Source organism: Capricornis sumatraensis, chromosome 16 (genome assembly GCF_032405125.1).
Source record: "Capricornis sumatraensis isolate serow.1 chromosome 16, serow.2, whole genome shotgun sequence".
Taxonomy (NCBI): Eukaryota; Metazoa; Chordata; class Mammalia; order Artiodactyla; family Bovidae; genus Capricornis; species Capricornis sumatraensis.
In genome coordinates, this window is record NC_091084.1 from 62,693,627 (window position 1) to 62,714,735 (window position 21,109).

At 39.3% G+C, this 21,109-nt stretch overlaps 1 protein-coding gene across 1 annotated transcript in view; it reads right to left on the minus strand.

The window, feature by feature from the left end:
• The window catches only part of DCDC1 (doublecortin domain containing 1), a 429,528-nt gene extending 410,508 nt beyond the window's left edge, over window positions 1-19,020 (minus strand). Inside the window, exon 1 of the mRNA XM_068988045.1 lies at window positions 18,869-19,020. Coding sequence (XP_068844146.1) covers window positions 18,869-19,020 — 152 coding nt within the window. The remainder of the gene's footprint in view (window positions 1-18,868) is intronic.
• Between the last annotated feature and the right edge of the window lie 2,089 nt (window positions 19,021-21,109).

Here is a 21,109-nt window from a genome sequence, read left to right on the forward strand (position 1 = left end):
GACAGTCAGTTACCCTACCTGGTATTTAAGCTTTAGAGACTTCTCTTTAACAATTAGGAGCAAAGAGAATTAAACTAGCTTACTGCTGATTCACTCAGATTTTATGATTTTCTTCTTAGGAGCTTAGAATTGACTTTTGTGGAAGACATAAAAATACAGCTATGTCTTCCCTCTGAAAGATCTTAGAGTAGACACCAACATTCCCTTGGGTGAACCTGTTTTGACCACATTCTTTAAGGCTTCAGGTCATCAGGATGACAGAACTGAACATCTTTCCCCTTTTTCTTAGATCACAGGCCCCAATATTTAGACCAGACACAACCCACCTTCATCCACAGCACCATTGACTGTTGCATCAGAGACAGCAACAGAATAGAAAGTAAGTATATAACCTACTCTCTTGTGGTTTCTTAATTTAGGTTTCATTTTTGACCGATTTAGCTTACTTTTTAAGTATTTTAATCGATATTGCACTTATTTCAGCTGACTAAATCAGATCATATATGCTATTGCTTTATGTTTTTAATGCATAATTATTGAATGACTGGAGAAGGCAATGGCAACCCACTCCAGTACTCTTGCCTGGAGAATCCCAGGGACGGCAGAGCCTGGTGGGCTGCCGTCTATGGGGTCGCACAGAGTCGGACACGACTGACGTGACTTAGCAGCAGCAGCAGCAGCAGAGCTCATCAACTTATTTCCAAGTTGCTATAATTCTGAAATACAGTTTAGATCTGGGATGGGGAGGGGCGGTGGTCAACATATTATACTCACTCCTTACCAAGTTCTTCCCATACTTAACTTCATTTTGTTTACCATCTCGGCAAACGAAGGTAATCTTGAAATATAGTCTCTAGCATTACATTTGGGTCTTATGTAGGGCCAAATATTTGTAGTTCATCAAGTATTTAGCTGAACTAAATACTTGAACAGAGGACCACCTGACCTGGGATGACATGTAAATCTATGAAAGATCTAAAATGTAGAGTTGCTGGTATGATAAAATGAAACAAATATATTTGAGAATATTGAGCTGTGTAGATAGAGGATCAGGCATAGAGGATGTTAGCTTTCATGTATTACTATAATTGAGGTAATTTTTATACAAACCACATTCTTTTCAATTTGCTAGTTTCTCAATAGTCCTTATTCATAATATAAGCCCCCCATCCACACAATTATAAAATAATGTATGCTTAGTGTGGAAAGCTTAGCATGAACAGCTCCTCCTCCAAACTTTTCTCATCCACAAGTATTATTATAGCCACAATTATTTCTTCCGGCCTGTCTTCTTTATGTCCACAAATGTGTAAAATAGTTGATTGCCTGCTCAGTTGCTCAGTAGTGTCTCACTCTTTGTGTCTCCATGGACTGTAGCCTGCCAGGCTTCCCTGTCCATGGAATTTTCCCAGCAAGAATACTTGAGTAGGTTGCCACTTCCTACTCCAGGGAATCGTCCTGACCCAAGGATCAAACCCATATCTCCTGCATTGGCCGGCAGATTCTTTACCACGGAGCCACCTGGGAAGCCCAAAATGGTTGATTATTTCCTCTAAAGGAATGAAAGGTAGTCATGTGCCAGAGGATAAGCATGTGGATGAGAATTGATACAGTGGGCCCATGGAGTGCAAACACTGGGATCTGGGCAGTTGCATTTTATTATTGTCCCTATTGTTTTCATCACATGTTTCTATCACAATTGGCCCTGGACTGAGCATAGCACTGTAGCCTTCTCTACACCCTGAGGGTCTACCCAGGTTTATAACTGTGGCAAACAGCATCCTGAATGGATCATTGGACTTCAGCTCTGGCAGAGGTGGGACCACCCTATAGACTACCTGAGCTACTCAGATATTGATGGCAGTGAAGAGTGGGGGCCTGAGACAGTAGTCATGTCACAGAGGCCTTGTTTCTGCAGCAACAGCAACAGGGCTGCAGTCACCCAGCTCTTCATCCTGGGGGAAGAGCAGTAAATAGCCAGGAGGAAAGATCTGCAGGTCTCAGATACAGTTCTCAGTGTCCATACACAGTTACTTGGAAAGCAAATTCTCATGTAAAGAAAGAAAAGGGATTCTCTACTTAAATGCAGAAAGAGGTGTCTTTCTTTTTTAATGAATGCATTCTGTTTACTGTCAAATATTTTTGTAAATATACTAGTGATTTTATGTAATAACCCATTATCCCACCACCACAGTGCAAAGGGTTGTTATTTTTTCCATATTCCAAAGCTTCAACCACATCAAATTTTTAATATAATACTTTGCCTTTTTTACTTAACACTGTATTGCAACTATTTTTCAGATTGCTATATGAGCAATATAATGGAATGTAATACTTTGTCAGGTATATATTGCTTTGTTCAACTGAGTTGTTTACAGGTCATCTACTATTTTTGTCTACTATGTGTAAAGAATTCACCTGTAATTCAGGAGACTCAGGAGACTTGTGTTCAATCCCTGGGTTGGGAAGATCCCCTGGAGGGGGAAATGGCAACCCACTCCAGTATTCTTGCCTGGAGAATCCCATGGACAGAGGAATCTGGTGGGCTACAGTCCATGGGGTAGCAAAGAGTCGGACACGACTGAAGTAACTGAGCATGCACGCACATATCTTCCCTCCCGTTCTGGTAACAGCATTTGTATCCTTTTGGGAAACTATCCATCCCTATTCCTCCTAAATCTACATGATTCTGGAAGGTTTAGGACAATAGAGTATATGAGTTACTTGGTAGTGGTTTAGTTGCTAAGTCATGTACCACTGTTGTGGCCCCTCTGGACTGTAGCCTGCCAGGCTCCTGTCCATGGGATTCTTCAAGCAAGAATACTGGAGTGGGTTGCCATTTCCTTCTCCAGATGAGTTACTTGGCAAATGGTAAAAAGAATTTTTATGGTTCTACCATATACATATCTATCATTAACTTTTCTCTAGCAATTTATATACAAAAAGAGGAGGAAGGTAGTTTTTCATGTTAAAAAGTCACTATTGGTACACCGCCTTTAGTCTTCAGCTTAATTTTACCAACATTGATGACAGGTTTGCACTAGTTCTTAAACACCATGGAACACTTCTTTCTTAAAACAACTATGTGTTTCCTAGTGTGTGAGAATGATCACACAACTTGGCAAGGTTAACTTATCTCACATGGGAATTAAACTCACATACATGGTTTGTTAAATTAATGCTGGAAATGTGGGGTTTAGGATCTTTCAGCTTGCAATGCATTTGGGGTTTGGGTGACAGAACTTACAGCAGGATACAAAAATGTTAAGAAGGTAAAACCACTCCAGTAGAGCACAGAGAGAATTAGAAGACCATTCACTGCATGCCAGGACATACCCGTGACTTAAGATCAACCCACGCCCAAGGTAAGGGAAACCCAAGTAAGATGGTAAGTGTTGCAAGAGGGCATCAGAGGGCAGACACACTGAAACCATACTCACAGAAAACTAGTCAATCTAATCACACTAGGACCACAGCCTTGTCTAACTCAGTGAAACCAAGCCATGCCTATGGGGCAACACAAGACGGGCGGGTCATGATGGAGAGGCCTGACAAAATGTGGTCCACTGGAGAAGGGAATGGCAAGCCACTTCAGTATTCCTGCCTTGAGAACCCCATGAACAGTATGAAAAGGCAAAATGATAGCATACCAAAAGAGGAACTCCCCAGGTCATTAGGTGCCCAATATGCTACTGGAGATCAGTGGAGAAATAACGCCAGAAAGAATGAAGGGATGGAGCCTAAGCAAAAACAATACCCAGTTGTGGATGTGACTGGTGATAGAAGCAAGGTCCGATGCTGTAAAGAGCAATATTGCATAGGAACCTGGAATGTCAGGTCCATGAATCAAGGCAAATTGGAAGTGGTCAAACAAGAGATGGCAAGGGTGAACGTCGACATTCTAGGAATCAGTGAACTAAAATGGACTGGAATGGGTGAATTTAACTCAGATGACCATTACATCTACTACTGTGGGCAGGAATCCCTCAGAAGAAATGGAGTAGCCATCATGGTCAACAAAAGAGTCCGAAATACAGTACTTGGATGCAATCTCAAAAAGGACAGAATGATCTCTGTTCGTCTCCAATGCAAACCATTCAATATCACAGTTATCCAGGTCTATGCCCCAACCAGTAATGCTGAAGAAGCTGAAGTTGAACGGTTCTATGAAGACCTACAAGACCTTTGAGAACTAACACCCAAAAAAGATACTGTTTTCATTATGGGGGACTGGAATGCAAAAGTAGAAAGTCAAGAAACACCTGGAGTAACAGGCAAATTTGGCCTTGGAATGTGGAATGAAGCAGGACAAAGGCTAATAGAGTTTTGCCAAGAAAATGCACTGGTCATAGCAAACAACCTCGTCCAACCACACAAGAGAAGACTCTACACATGGACATCACCAGATGGTCAACACCAAAATCAGATTGATTATGTTCTCTGCAGCCAAAGATGGAGAAGCTCTATACAGTCAACAAAAACAAGACCAGGAGCTGACTGTGGCTCAGATCATGAACTCCTTATTACCAAATTCAGACTTAAATTGAAGAAAGTAGGGAAAACCGCTAGACCGTTCAGGTATGACCTAAATCAAATCCCTTATGATTATACGGTGGAAGTGAGAAATAGATTTAAGGGTCTAGATCTGATAGATAGAGTGCCTCATGAACTATGGACTGAGGTTCGTGACATTGTACAGGAGACAGGGATCAAGACCATCCCCATGGAAAAGAAATGCAAAAAAGCACAATGGCTGTCTGGACAGGCCTTACAAATAGCTGTGAAAAGAAGAGAGACGAAAAGCAAAGGAGAAAAGGAAAGATATAAGCATCTGAATGCAGAGTTCCAAAGAATAGCAAGAAGAGATAAGAAAGCCTTCTTCAGCTATCAATGCAAAGAAATAGAGGAAAACAACAGAATGGGAAAGACTAGAGATCTCTTCAAGAAAATTAGAGATACCAAGGGAACATTTCATGCAAGGATGGGCTCGATAAAGGACAGAAATGGTATGGACCTAAGAGAAGCAGAAGATATTAAGAAGAGGTGGCAAGAATACACAGAAGAACTGTACAAAAAAGATCTTCATGACCCAGATAATCATGTGATGTGATCACTAATCTAGAGCCAGACATCTTGGAAAGTGAAGTCAAGTGGGCCTTAGAAAGCATCACTATGAACAAAGCTAGTGGAAGTGATGGAATTCCAGTGAGCTGTTTCAAATCCTGAAAGATGATGCTGTGAAAGTGCTGCACTCAATATGCCAGGAAATTTGGAAAACTCAGCAGTGGCCACAGGACTGGAAAAGGTCAGTTTTCATTCCAATCCCAAAGAAAGGCAATGCAAAAGAATACTCAAACTACTGCCCAATTGCACTCATCTCACATGCTAGTAAAGTAATGCTCAAAATTCTCCAAGCCAAGCTTCAGCAATACGTGAACCATGAACTCCCTGATGTTCAAGCTGGTTTTAGAAAAGGCAGAGGAACCAGAGATCAAATTGCCAACATCCGCTGATCATGGAAAAAGCAAGAGAGTTCCAGAAAAACATCTATTTTTGCTTTACTGACTATGCCAAAGCCTTTGACTGTGTGGATCACAATAAACTGTGGAAAATTCTGAAAGAGATGGGAATACCAGACCACCTAACCTGCCTCTTGAGAAATCTGTATGCAGGTCAGGAAGCAACAGTTAGAACTGGACATGGAACAACAGACTGGTTCCAGATAGGAAAAGGAGTACGTCAAGGCTGTATATTGTCACCCTGCTTATTTAACTTATATGCAGAGTACATTATGAGAAACGCTGGGCTGGAAGAAGCACAAGCTGGAATTAAGATTGCCGGGAGAAATATCAACAACCTCAGATATGCAGATGACACCACCCTTATGGCAGAAAGTGAAGAGCTAAAGAGCCTCTTGATGAAAGTGAAAGAGGAGAGTTAAAAAGTTGGCTTAAAGCTCAACATTCAGAAAATGAAGATCATGGCATCCGGTCCCATCACTTCATGGGAAATAGATGGGGAGACAGTGGAAACAGTGTCAGACTTTATTTTGGGGGGCTCCAAAATCACTGCAGATGGTGATTGCAGCCATGAAATTAAAAGACGCTTACTCCTTGGAAGAAAAGTTATGACCAACCTAGATAGTATATTCAAAAGCAGAGACATTACTTTGCTTACTAAGGTCCGTCTAGTCAAGGCTATGGTTTTTCCAGTAGTCATGTATGGATGTGAGAGTTGGACTGTGAAGAAGGCTGAGCGCCAAAGAATTGATGCGTTTGAACTGGGTGTTGGAGAAGACTCTTGAGAGTCCCTTGGACTGCAAGGAGATCCAACCAGTCCATTCTGAAGGAGAGCAACCCTGGGATTTCTTTGGAAGGAACGATGCTAAAACTGAAACTCCAGTACTTTGGCCACCTCATGTGAAGAGTTGACTCATTGGAAAAGACTCTGATGCTGGGAGGGATTGGAGACAGGAGGAGAAGGGGATGACCGAGGATGAGATGGCTGGATGGCATCACGGACTTGATGGATGTGAGTCTGAGTGAACTCCAGGAGCTGGTGATGAACAAGGAGGCCTGGCGTGCTGCGATTAATGGGGTTGCAAAGAGTCGGACACGACTGAGTGACTGAACTGAATAGAACTGAACTAAGACCGACTCTAGACTGTTTTTTGACTCAGTAACCTTATCCCTTGGAGAAGGCAACGGCAGCCCACTCCACTACTCTCACCTGGAAAATCCCATGGACGGTGGAGCCTGGTAGGCTATAGTCCATGGGGTCGCTAAGAGTCGGACACGACTAAGTGACTGCACTTTCACTTTTCCTTTCATGCATTGGAGAAGCAAATGGCAACCCACTCCAGTTTTCTTGCTTAGAGAATCCCAGGGATGGTGGAGCCTTATTGGGCTGTCGTCTATGGGGTCACACAGAGTCGGACACGACTGAGGCAACTTAGCAGCAGCAGCAGCAGCAACCTCATCTCTCCTTCAGTGTCTGCTTCCTCTACATCTTATTTCCTCATCTTACGAGTTTAGTGCGTGCATAGTTGTGTTTGACTCTGTGTGACTCTATGGACTGTAGCCCACCAGGTTCCTCTGTCCATAAGATTTTCCAGGCAAGAATACTGGAGTGGGTTGCCATGCCCTCCTCCAGGGGATCTTCCTGATTCAGGGATCAAACCAGCATCTCTTATGTCTCCTGAATTGGCAGGCAGGTTCTTTATCACTAGCACCAACTGGGAAGCCCCTCTTATTGCCTAACCTATCTCTATCCTCCTCCTCATTCCTCATGATTTCTGCTAATATCCTCTATATGTCTCATTTCTATACTACACGACTTTCTGTAGACTCTGTATGATACATTCAATTCCCCCAAAAGTTTAATTTCATCACTACCCCTTTTGGGTAGAACTCTCAAGCTGGGCAACTTCATAAGCCATTGGAAAACCTGTGGATGAGAAAGGACCCATCAGTGGCCCCGGAACTAGGACAGCAGGATAATAAGGTACACAGGAGATTAGAATAAGATGGGTATCAGGTGCCTCCCAAAAGAGGAAAACATAATCGGCAGGGACTTACATGGCCTATACTGAGTGACAAGAGCAGGGACACTATCAAGTTGACTGACTGAAAAAGTACTCACTAAAATGTATCACACAATTTAAATTACTAGAGTAATGAAAGGCTAGAGTCCATGGGACCGCAAAGAGTTGGATATGACTGAGTGGCTGAGCACATATTATCCTCCAGACAATGCAAGAACCTTAGAACGTATCACATCCATTTACTGCTGCTTCCTCAGGCTGGTCATCAATAATTTTTAATTCCATTTTTCATGGATAGGTGCATCTATCTTTCACGGCTCCTGGTTTTATGTAGGGAACCTAACATCAAAACTCTGCCTGCATGAGTTTGAGGCTTTGCATCTTGTACTGTGATTCTTATTATTACATAATTTTTTATTATAATTTCTATGAAGATCTATATCTTGTTATTTCTTTTAAGATACACATTTTGATAAGATCTACACTTGTTAGCTATCTTTTATAAAATTTGATAAATTGTATCACAGTTTTCTTAGACTTTCTTTTTTCCCAACTAGAAAATTCCCACTAGGAATTCCATTTGGATTTTTGAAATAGTTGTTTTATGAAATGAAAAAATAACCTTTATCCAAAAAAAAAAGAAAAAATAGCCTTTATCAAAAGATAATAACCTCATTTTTGTCTTAATTTACTGTAGAGGCTTCCTACCACAGTCTAGAACATAGGCTCATTTTATAACCAGATCTTCTTTTTGAACTTTCTGTGTCAGGATTATTATCTTGTCCTAAGTCTATGATATGTCTCTACTGTGAATCTTTCATTGTATCTGTAGGTAATTCATACATACACATATTTCAAGAAGCTTTTTCTTCAATAAGACTTCTATGCCACCTCCCTGAATAAAAATGTACTTTCTTCTTATACATGTGCCCTGGTAGGTTTGATAGCTGGAATCACTAAATCTCATTTATCCTTTCCTACCATCTAAAATGCTAGACTTCAATTTCTGTCAAGTATTCCAATTCATCATTGTATTATTTACTCTTTCATCAGTGGTAAAAATAATTTTTACCTCTGATACAGAGCACTTTTTCCAGCCTGAATTCTAAAATCTACTATATTAGATTGACACAAGATACCAATCATACTACTTAAGAATACACCTTCTCAAGAACTATCTCTGTATCTATCTTTATACCTATCTATCTGTCTATATTAGTTTTCTACTGCTATGCAACAAATGGCTTAAAACAACACTTATTTATCATAGCACAGCTTCTTTCCATGCGTCAGAAGTCTGGGCAAAGCTTAGCAGGAACCTGTGCTCAGGATCTCATAGGCTGAAATGAAGGTGTCAGCTGGGGCTGCAGTCTTATCTGATGCTCAGGATCTTCTTCCAAATTCATTCAGGTTTTGCCAGAATTCAGTTCCTTACAGCTAAAAAAACTCATAGTTACTATCATCTTCTTTGAAGCCAGAGGAACTCATCTTTCTTTTCTGTCTCTGATCTCTTAACTCTCATTTAAGAGTAGATTTGATTAAGTTAGGCCCATAAGGATAATCTCCCATTTGATTAATTCAAAGACAACTGATTGTATACCCTAACTACCTCTGAAAAAATCTTTGCCATATAGTGTAACATATTCGTAGGAGTGACATCCTGTCATAGTCACAATCCTAACCACACTCAAGAGGAGGGAATTACACCAGACATATTTACCAGTGGGTGGGAATCTTGGGGACCCATATTAAATTCCTGTGTAACACACTAGCTATACAATTATGCAGTTTTGATTACCCAATTTTTACACCACATTTAGATCCAGATATTTTCTTTTCCCGCTAAGTCGCTTCAGTCGTGTCTGACTCTGTGTGACCCCATCGACGACAGCCCACCAGGCTCCCCCATCCTTGGGATTCTCCAGGCAAGAATACTGGAGTGGGTTGCCATTTCCTTCTCCAATGCATGAAAGTGAAAAGTGAAAGTGAAGTTGCTCAGTCGTGTCCGACTGTTCACGACTCCATGGACTGCAGCCCATCAGGCTCCTCCGTCCATGGGGTTTTCCAGGCAAGAGTACTGGAGTGGGGTGCCATTGCCTTCTCCAATTTTCTTTTCCAGAAAATTAAAATGCAACTATTTAAGATTAAATTTTGTCATCATTAAAAACTGAGATTATTTAAAAGAATTTACCACTGTTTCTGATGGCAAATCCAAAGAGGAACTTAAGGAAGTGCTTTGAGAAGTGGCATTGTCATTAGAATAAATTACTACTTCCTAAAGTAGACATTTTCTGTTTTCTAGTTGGAGGCTTCCCAGACGGCTCAGCTGGTAAAGAATCTGCCTGCAGTGCGGGAGACCAGGGATCGATCCCTGAGTTGGGAAGATCCCCCTGGAGAAGGGAATGGCAACCCACTCCAGTTTTCTTGCCTGGAGAATTCCATGGACAGAGGAGCCTGGGGGGCTACAGTTCATGGGGTCGCAAAGAGTCGGACACGACTGAGCGACTAATACTAAAGTAGACATTTACATGGGGGAGGCATTCATTTGGATCAGAATATCCCAGTATTTTATGTACGTGTGCGCTCAGTCAGGACTGACTCTGTGATCCATGGACTGTAGCCTGCCAGGCTCCTCTGTCCATGGGACTTTCCAGGCAAAAATACTGGAGTGGGTTGGTATACCCTCCTCCAGGGGATCTTCCTGTCCCAGGATGGAACCCTCCTCTCTTGTGTCTCCTGCATTGGCAGGCAGATTCTTTACCACTGAGCCACCAGGGAATCCCAATATCCTGGTATGTTTCCATTAACAACATCGACTACATCATTTCTGAGTTAGTTTAACGTCAGTTATTGGAAAAAGATTATTTCTTTTAACAATTTGAATAATTCTTTAGAAATTTGGTCATAATAAATAAATAAATGCGGTTTTATAAGTCTGCATGTATGCTTAGTCACTCAGTCATGTTCCACTCTTTGTGATCCCATGGACTGTAGCCTGCCAGGCTCCTCAGTCCATGATATTTTCCAGGCAAGAATACTGGAGTGGGTTGTCATTTCCTACTCCAGATAATCCTGCTGACCCAGGGATCAAACCCAAGTGTCCTGCAGCTCCTTTACTGGCAGGCAGATTCTTAACCAATGAGCTACCTGGGAAGCCTTTGTAAGTCTATATGTATGCAAAGTATGTAAATATTTAAGAATGCTATGTTTGCTTATAGTAAGATTAGTAAAAACGTCAAAATTTAACAGTATGGATAAAAACTATTGGTTAAAAACTTTAGGTTATTGAATCTTTTACACAATTTCTACATATGATATAATAGATATGATAAATCACAGAACTACAAAGCTGGTAGGCACATTAATAAATTAACTAAGCTTTCATTCTTTTCTGAAACAGTATAATACTATACATAAAGGCTTTCTATTACAGTCAAAAAGATCATTAGGGACGGATCTTAAACACTGTGGAACTGACAACCCTCTTAATGTCTCAGTGAAAGTTGCTCAGTTGTGTCCAACTCTTTGCTACCCCATGGTCTATACATATACAGTCCACGGAATTCTCCAGGACAGAATACTGGAGTGGGTAGCCATTCCCTTCTCCAGGGGATCTTCCTAACCAGGGATCGAACCCAGGTCTCCCACATTGCAGGCTGATTCTTTACCAGCTGAACCACAAATATTTAATTATGCTTTACTCTCTGTGGTTTCCATTAAATCTAATTTACAAATTTTGTTTCACAAAGCAACAACTAAGTAAAGATGTGAGGTCTAAAAGTACAACAAAATATGCCCAAGGAGGAGTCGAGAAAAAGCAGATAAATAGACCAGATAACACTTAATGGTAGGATTCGAATTTTGGCAAGAGCAATCTTCCTTCTCATTTCCTCTATTTTAATAGTATCAGTGAATCTTAGTGGGGTTTTTTTATAGCAACTTGAAGAAAATTTCTAATAACTTCATGCTTGCTGCTGCTGTTGTTTAGTTGGTAAGGCATGTCTGACTCTTTTGTGACCTGCCTGGCTCCTCTGTCCATGGGATTTCCCAGATAAGAATACTAGAGTAGGTTGCCATTTCTTCTCCAGGGGATCTTCCCAACCCAGGGATCTAACGCGTGTCTCCTGCTTAGCAGGCGGATTCCTTACCATCTGAGCCATCGGGGAAGCCCACTGCTCCCCTGTAATATCCCTACAATATCCCTCAGCTATGATTGCAGCACGTTGCCTTCCACAGTTCTTACATGTATGCCTTTTTGCCAGTGGTATTCACTCAGCTGATCTATACTCAGTATTGTATATCTTTCAGTTAGTATTTTTAAAAATACTTATTTATTTATCTGGCTGCACTGGGTCTTGGTTGCAGCACATGGGATCTTTGATGTTCATTGCAACATGTGGTATCTTTAGTTGTAGCATCTGAACTCTTAGTTGCAGTACATGCGATCTAGTTCTCTGACCAGGAATCAAACTCAGGCCCCCTGAATTGGGAACGTGGAGTCTTAGCCACTGGACCACCAGGGAAGTTCCTCAGTCAGTAAGTATTTAATAAATATTAATTGAACTCAGTGTTTACATTTTCTAAAACCCCTTCCATAATAACAATAATTGTCTAGTGGAAAAGAGAAATGTCATACATAGTCATGCACATAAATTTACAATAACTGACTGATTAGTACTGTGAAGGAAAAGTCTTGGTTATTAAGATGAAGAAGTTCAGGGGTTAGGATATAGAGAAAAATCTCAACAAATCTGTACAAGCTGATAGGACATATGTGAGGGATTAACCCCAATAGATCTTAGTCATTCCTTATTTCAAATCATTCTGCCAGGTCCTGTGCAAGAATTGATATACTTTTTGCATACTGATATCTTTACTTTGTGATTTATTATGTGATTTCAGATGATTTCATATCCCATTCTGCAAGGGTAAGAACTTTGTTTTATCTCTTTACTGCCACTGGAACTCAACTAATGATTGATATGCAACAGTTATTCTTTGATAATTATGACATCATGAAAAAATGTATCACAAAAGTTCCATTGATAAGAAACATATACAATTTAAAAAGTAAAATATAATAAAGCCAAAAGTCAAAACTATGTCATGTAACACTGATTATCTAAGGGTCCTTTCTCCATTTTTCCTTCAATGAAAAGCCTCAGTTATGTTTGAATAGTCGCCCTCTTTATATGTCCATGGAAGGCATCCCCTGATAGCTGCAGTGAGTAAATATTCAATGGTCTGTCACCAGTAATGCTAATTCCATTTCCCTTGCATGATGGGTTACTTAAGCAGCCTGTGATCCAATTTTGGCCAATGAGAAATGAGGAGAAGCGTTCTGGAGAAAGGTTTTTGCACTAATAAAAAAGAGATATAAGTAATCAAATACCTATCCTCTTTAGTCAGAAATTGTCTAGTGAGCATCTGGTGAGCATATGATGAGCCTTCCCAGTAAGAGGATTCAGACCCAAGGATCTAGCCAATATTGTGAGGATGCAATATCTCTCCCCTGGTGCAGGGAAAGGTATAAAGGGTCACGTTCTTTGATACTCCTGCTGAAGCACTGAACAAACCCTAGAATTGGCCCTGTTTCTGAAGTTCTTGTTACATGAGAAAGTGACTGTCCAGTTTTAAATAAAGTCACTTTCAGCTGAATTTCCCATTACTCTGCTAATAGTAGCCTAACTTATACAATGAACTTTCTAATCACATTTGCTTCACTTTTAGCTTTATTCAAAATCTTTATTGATTTTGAATGTTTTATGATGGGCCAAAATATAAACTAATATGGTATTCTCCTTAAAATGTGACTTTTATTTTATCAAGAACACTTCACCAGAAATTTCAGCATAAGCATAGAATAACATGGAGGTTTTCCCCTGATTTTGAAACACAAAGCGTCCTTGGTGAGTTTAGATTTCTATGGCAGAAATCTGCATGTGGCTATTAATTCTGTTCATAAGTAGGAAGTGTGGCTACTTTGACAGATCATGGCTCAATAACAAGCATGGAGGTCTAAGTTATCACACAGTTTGGATGTGAATTCAACAGCAGGATAATGACAGTTGCTAAGGATTTGTGCTTGCTGTCGCTTCATACCAGTGTTGCCTGTCAAAATGTCTCTTTTTCTTATACAGAAGCCATAGAATTTTTATGGATAGCAATTACTTGCAATGTACAATGAAGTACATCAAATCTAACAACCACTCTTTAGCCCCTCATTATTTGGTAGTCTCTTTGTTAAATGTAGTCAACCATTTTCATCTAAATTATTTATTTATACTGTATATTTGACAAGCATATATTTCTTGCTTTATATTTCTATGGCATTTAAACCTTCCTGAAGAGTTATGGTTTTTTTTTTTCCTTAATATTGTCATTTGTAAAACTTGTCTTTATCCTATCTCCTATTATCATTTTAACCATAATTAAACTCTCTAATTAGAATAAATACAAATAAGAAAATGTAAACATAAAGGAAAATGACCTTAAGTACATTTAATAAGAAATCACCAACTTTAAAATACTGGATGCAACAGATAAAAGAAATAACCCCACAAATGTTTGGTGCATGGAAACTTGTACAAAATCTGGAGTACACAAAGCACAAAGATTTCATTACTTGTCATTCTACCTTTCCCCCAGTTGATGAAACAAACAACCTCTAAAGACATAAACAGCTTTCTACAATTACTAGGTAAAATGTAATTTAAACATCATGGAAAGTGAATAATAGAAGTGGCAATAATAAATGTGAATAATTTCCGCCAAATTTTATTTTGAATACCAGAAGAAAATATAATTCTAGTTTGACCTAGAAATATTGGTAAAGATACCTTGACTGCAGAGCAATTTTCAATTATTTTATAATACAATAGGCCCAATTTTTATTTGTAGCTCAATTACTGAATAATAACTAATGTATTATGTTCAAATTACACATATATCCTAAAGGAGATATTCAATGTTTGTTAAATTGAACTTTCTTTGCTTGTGTAGAAGGAAATGTGAAAAAGAAAAACAATTTATATAATTTGTAAAGGACTCATCTGAGTACAGGATCAGGGCATAAATTATCCCACTCAAAGAAAAAATGAATATTAGTTCTGCTTGCGCAGAAGTACAAAGGAATAAAAATAAAGTATATCTTAAATCTAAAATTGGGGGAGATTATAGAAATATAAGGATTTTCCAGAGGAAATACAAATTTTTAAAAAGAAATGATATAGTCTTTTAGCATTTTTAAAGTATAGCTCAGTCAGTAAAGAATTTGCCTGCAATGCAGGAGACCTGGGTTTGATTCCTAGGTTGGGAAGATCCCCTGGAAAAGGAGATGGCAACCCACTCCAGTATTCTTGCCAGGAGAATCCCATTGACAGAGGAGTGTGGTGGGCTACAGTCTATGGGGTCTCAAGAGTCGGACACAACTTAGCGACTAAACCACCACCACCACCAATATATTAATGTTCGAATCTGCAGAGGTTTTTTTTTAAGATTTTAAGGAAAAATCGGACAAAAGTTTTGAATTAGGAAAAGTGTAATTTGTTGGGCAATGGAGGTTGAAAACAGTGGAGGTGTTGCCTTGCTGGTGCTTTGCTGTCCCTAGAAAAGGTGACATAACCAAATACTTATATTTCAAAAAGAGCCTAAGACTCATTCCAATTCAAAATAGCCAAGATAGGTGCACGGGGATGACCCAGAGAGATGTTATGGGGAGGGAGGTGGGAGGGGGGTTCATGTTTGGGAACGCATGTACACCCATGGTGGATTCATGTCAATGTATGGCAAAACCAATACAGTATTGTAAAGTAAAATAAAGTAAAAATAAAAATTAAACAAACAAACAAACAAAATAGCCAAGATAACTAAAATGACATAAAAAAGTGAGTGACTAGATTAAGCACTATTAGTCTCCTCGAAAGCAAGATTTGTCTGTGAATCAGCAACCAGATAATCTATAATAAGAACTTGATGGCAATTCACTTATAAAACTGATTTAAGTCACAATATAATATACTAACAATAATTTGTCCTCTGGGGAACTAAAAGAGTTGATATTACACTCAGCTGCAAGCAGGATTAAAAAAAAACAACACTACAACATTCTGTTATAAAAATCATGAAATTACATTCTTAGATGAGCATCAGCTAAAAATTACTAAAATATATGTGGGATAGAAAGAGATATTAATTGTGTAGACCATTCTGTTAGTTTTGTGATATACAATTTTGGGACTTCCCTGGCAGTCCAGTTTTTAAGACTTCACTTTCCAATGCGGGAGGTGCAGGTTAAATCCTTGGTTGGGGAGTTAAGATCCCACAAGCCTCAGAGCCAAAACAGCAAGACATAAAACAGAAGCAATACCATAAACTAATTCAATGAAGACTTTAAAAATGGTCTACATAAAAAAATCTTTTCAAAAATGCAATTTTAATTTGGAGATTGTCCACTTTTAGCATTCAGAGACACCTTCCACAAATAAAGCAGAACTGCCCCTAGGTACCTATTACCAATCAATAATTGATTCTGCTTCATGCTGCAAAGGTTGATACCCTGTACCAGGTCACCTGGGAATGCATCAGACTACAGCTGGGTAGGAAAAGTTCCCTATCATTTGCTTTCCTTGAAGTAACCACAAGAATGAAGGTAGACTTCTCCAGTCATCTGACCTTTTGGGGCCAAGTCATAAAATGGGAGGATCAGTCCTTCTTGGGCATGATATATTTAACTCACACTATTGATGATTAGTTTTCTTTTGGGGGGAAAGGCTCCTGACACAGCAGTTTTTCCTTTGTTACAAACAAATGTAACATAGAGTGACAGAGGCAAACCATTGTAAGAACACAAGAAAGAGAAAAGAAGGATAATGTAAATGTAGTAAAAAGTAAACTAATACCACAGATGATAACATAAGAATAATGTGATTCATCACTGCATGGTTACAAGGAATGGATTTAATGTGGCCAGGTATTGTAAAAACATACAATGTGTTAAATAGTGAAAAAAAGCACAGTCTCTGTTATATAAGTAAAGGAACAACAAATTGACTATACTTTAATAATTATTTCTCATAAAAGATCAAAAATATGGTGGAATAAAGGTGGCAAGGGAAAAAAGGATGAGACAAGAGAAGTTTTAACCTCAACTGGGGGGAAACATCTTTACTCATAGAGAAAACTGCCTCTCTCTGATAATCATATAACTGCCAATGTATCTTAGATTACCATTAGCCTTTATGAACTTGACCCTTCAGGTTGAAATTGATCATTTTCTTTTTCATAAAAGTAAAGGGCCCCTGGGCATTGTCTTTGATTTTCTATTCAATTGTCAAGAAGAGGGTTACTTCTAGGTATATCATATTCAAAGTTGATGGTAACAGACAATGGTGACAGAAAAGAAGTTAGGATCCAGACAAAGAAATAGAAGTACAATGAAACAAACTATTAAAAAAAGGTGGTAGGAAAAGTGTAATATGAAAAACAAAGACTGGCATATCAAAAAAAAAGGGCAAATAAAACAAAATTTAGAGACTCAGATAAAGAACAGAAAGAAACTGAATAAATAAAATTACAAGTTCTATAAAAGATATCACAAAAGACAGAATAAAAAGTAAACCTATTACTATTTTAGAAAGGGAACTTGGTAAAAATAAATTCTAAAGGCAATTTTTAAATGTGCAAACACACATTAGCACTGGCAATTGTATAAAGGACTACTTAAAAATCCTATTTAGAAATTTTTTTCCATTGTCTTATTGGGAGGAACACTATCGTGAGAAACCTATGTCTCTACAATATAACCACTGGGTAATGATTTCCTAAAAACCATCTAGCCATGTAGCTAGCACACTGCATCAGTGATCTCATACATTGCTAACATGCACTCATAACTTAGAGGAATAAGGCAAAACAAAGGTTAGCTGAAAATCTATATTTCACTTTCACCTAAAAACTTAGTGACAGATTAAAAAGAAAATCAAACTCTTCAAAGATATAAATAGGAGATATCATATCTAAGGAGACTAACACAATCCCTAATTTAAGAATACTCTCTTCAATAGTTTTATAATCTATATTTCCTTTTAAATATAAAAACTATGGCATCACATTTAGCCAGACAACAGTTTATCAATACCTGACAGATACGTTTTTGTTCTTTCACTTTCTTTTTTATTTTTTTAATATTTATTTATTTGGCTGCACCAGGTCTTATTTATGGTGGGACCTTTCTTTTCTAAATTGCAGCAAGTGGGATCGAGTTCCCTGACCAGGGACTGAACTCAAACCCTCTGCACTGGGAGCATGGGGTCTTAGCCACTGGACTACCAGGAAAGTCTCTGTTCTTTCACTTTCTAATTGAGAAAAAAAAACACAGGAAAAATATCTCTGTCTCCTCTGCTTTATATTTCTGTGAAGTGTGGTAGAGTATTGTAGTTAAGAGTTTTATCTGTGGAGTTAGAGCTATCTGGGTTCAAACTACCTTCTCTACTTACCCTGGTGGCTCAGACTCTAAAGAATCTGCCTGCAATGAGGGAGACCTGGGTCCAATCCCTGGGTCAGGAAGATCCCCTGGAGAAGGAAATGGCAACCCACTCCAGTATTCCTGCCTGGAGAATCCCATGAACAGAGGAGCCTGGCAGACTACAGTCCATGGGGTTGCAAAGAATCAGACAGGACTGAGCAACTAACATACTTTCTTTACCTACCAGCTGTGTGATATTAATTAACCTCTCTAGGTCTTTGTTTCCTCATATATAAAATGGAGATGACTAAAATACTGTCTGCCTTACATTCCTCTCAAAGTTGTTTTGAGAACTAAATAAATATAACACAGGTTAAGCACTTAGCATGGTGACTGCTGCTACTGCTGTGTCGCTTCAGTCGTGTCCAACTGTGTGTGACCCTATAGATGGCAGCCCACCAGGCTCCTCAGTCCCTGGGACTCTCCAGGAAGAGTACTGGAGCAGGTTGCCATTGCCTTCTCCGAGCATGGTGACTGGCAAATAGCAAATACTGCCCGCCTTGCCATTACTGTTATCATCGCTATCCTACCTGTCCAAGTCAGGCTCTAGGAATAATTTATGTTTATTGCATCATCTATCTTTTTCATTCCCATAAAATAGAAAAACAATCAAGCAAATGGATGGCTTCTAACCTAGGCAACAATCTTGGCACCCCATCACATCTCCAAATTTTTATCAATACAGTCTTTACAGAGAATTTACATAAAAGAGCTAACCCTTTAAAGCACTTTTATCCCCATCAGAATTGTATAAGCTGCTGAAATAATAAGTAATAAAAGTTTAAGTTGCTGCTTCTTACCTTGGTAAGCCCTTTGAAATATCTTTGTAAGTTGACTGAATGGTATCCCCATTGAAGGTGTCTTCAGGATTGCTTTGCTGTGATATGTCTGTGACTTTAGTCAAGGATGATAAAGGAGACTGAGAAAGTACCGCTTTGTGGTCTTCTGTCATTTTCAGCTCAAACTGAGGAAGAATGTTATTTAATGTAAGATGTAAAATCCTCCTGGATTATCAGTTGAGGCTGGGCATTAATCACAATTTACTTCCCATTATGTAGTGGTTGCTAAATGTGAAATCTCATTAGAAATGAGCAGAGATGAGAGCCTAAAGGAAGACAAAAACATGAATCTAAGTCTTTGATAAGTGCAATACTATTTAAGAAAAAATGATAATTTTTTGCAAAGTATTTTAATTTTGCTATTTGCTAAAACATTGCTAGAGAAACCAGAGATCAAATTGCCAACATCATCAAAAAAGCAAGAGAGTTCACATCTATTTCTGCTTTATTCACTATGCCAAAGCCTTTGACTGTGTGGATCACAATAAACTGTGGAAAATTCTGAAAGAGATGGGAATACCAGACCATCTGACCTGCCTCTTGAGAAACCTGTATGCAGGTCGGGAAGCAACAGTTACAACTGGACATGGAAAAACAGACTGGTTCCAAACAGGAAAAGGAGTACATCAATGCTGTATATTGTCACCCTGCTTATTTAACTTATATGCAGAGTACATTATGAGAAACGCTGGGCTGGAAGAAGCACAAGCTGGAATCAAGATTGCCAGGAGAAATATCAATAACCTCAGATATGCAGATGACACCACCCTTATGGCAGAAAGTGAAGAGGAACTAAAGAGCCTCTTGATGAAGGTGAAAGAGGAGAGTGATAAAGTTGGCTTAAGGCTCAACATTCAGAAAACTAAGATCATGGCATCTGGTCCTATCACTTCATGGCAAATCGATGGGGAAACAGTGGAAAACAGTGGCTGACTTTATTTTTGGGGGGCTCCAAAATCACTGCAGATGGTGATTGCAGCCATGAAATTAAAAGATGCTTACTCCTTGGAAAGAAAGTTATGACCAACCTAGATAGCATATTAAAAAGCAGAGACATTACTTTGCTAACAAAGGTCCATCCAGTTAAGGCTATGGTTTTTCCAGTGGTCATGTATGAATGTGAGAGTTGGACTATAAAGAAAGCTGAGCGCCAAAGAATTGATGATTTAGAACTGCAGTGCTAGAGAAGACTCTTGAGAGTCCCTTGGACTGCAAGGAGATCCAACCAGTCCATCCTAAAGGAAATTAGTCCTGAATATTCATTGCAAGGACTGATGCTGAAACAAACTCCGATACTTTGGCCACCCAATGAGAAGAGCTGACTCATTTGTAAAGACCCTGATGCTGGGAGAGATTGAGGGCAGGAGGAGAAGGGAGTCACAGAGAATGAGATGGTTGGATGGCATCACTGACTCACGGACATGCTGCTGCTGCTAAGTCGCTGCAGTCGTGTCCGACTCTGTGCAGCCCCATAGATGGCATCCCACCCAGCTCCTCTTTCCCTGGGATTCTCCAGCCAAGAATACTGGAGTGGGTTGCCATTTCCTTCTCCAATGCATGCATGTGTGCTAAGTCACTTCAGTCATGCCCGATTCTGTGCGACCCCATGGACTGCAGCCCACCAAGTTCCTCTGTCCACAGAATTCTCTAGGCAAGAGTACTGAAGTGGGTTGCCATTTCCTTCTTCACAAGGGACATGAGTTTGGGTAAACTCCGGGAGTTGCTGATGGACAGGAGGGCCTGGCGTGCTGTGGTTCATCAGGTTGCAAAGAGTTGGACATGACTGAGCGACTGAACTGAACTGAACTGAAAACATCGTTAATTACATAAATAACATGAGGAATATGTTATTGAAAAGTACACCACAATGCCTTTTCTCTTTAACTTTTTGGAAGCTACCTTCCTCTTGATTCTGTTGGGAACTATGTGGCCATGCTTTCCTGGAAGTATGTCCGAAGCTAGACAATCCAAGTACCTTCCCCAGACATAGGGGTTGCTAAGTCAGAGTTTAGTGCTCTCTTTTCTAGGCTTGCTAGTTTTAAGAACAATGTAAACTTCCACCACTGAGAATGACGCAAAAACAGATGAAAGAAGAAATGCGAGAGATTCTTATGATTAGAAAGTAAATCGCCTTGCAGAACAAAATCTCCTGAGTATTCTGGTATGTTTATTACATAATCCAATTATTAAAAAAATAAAAAA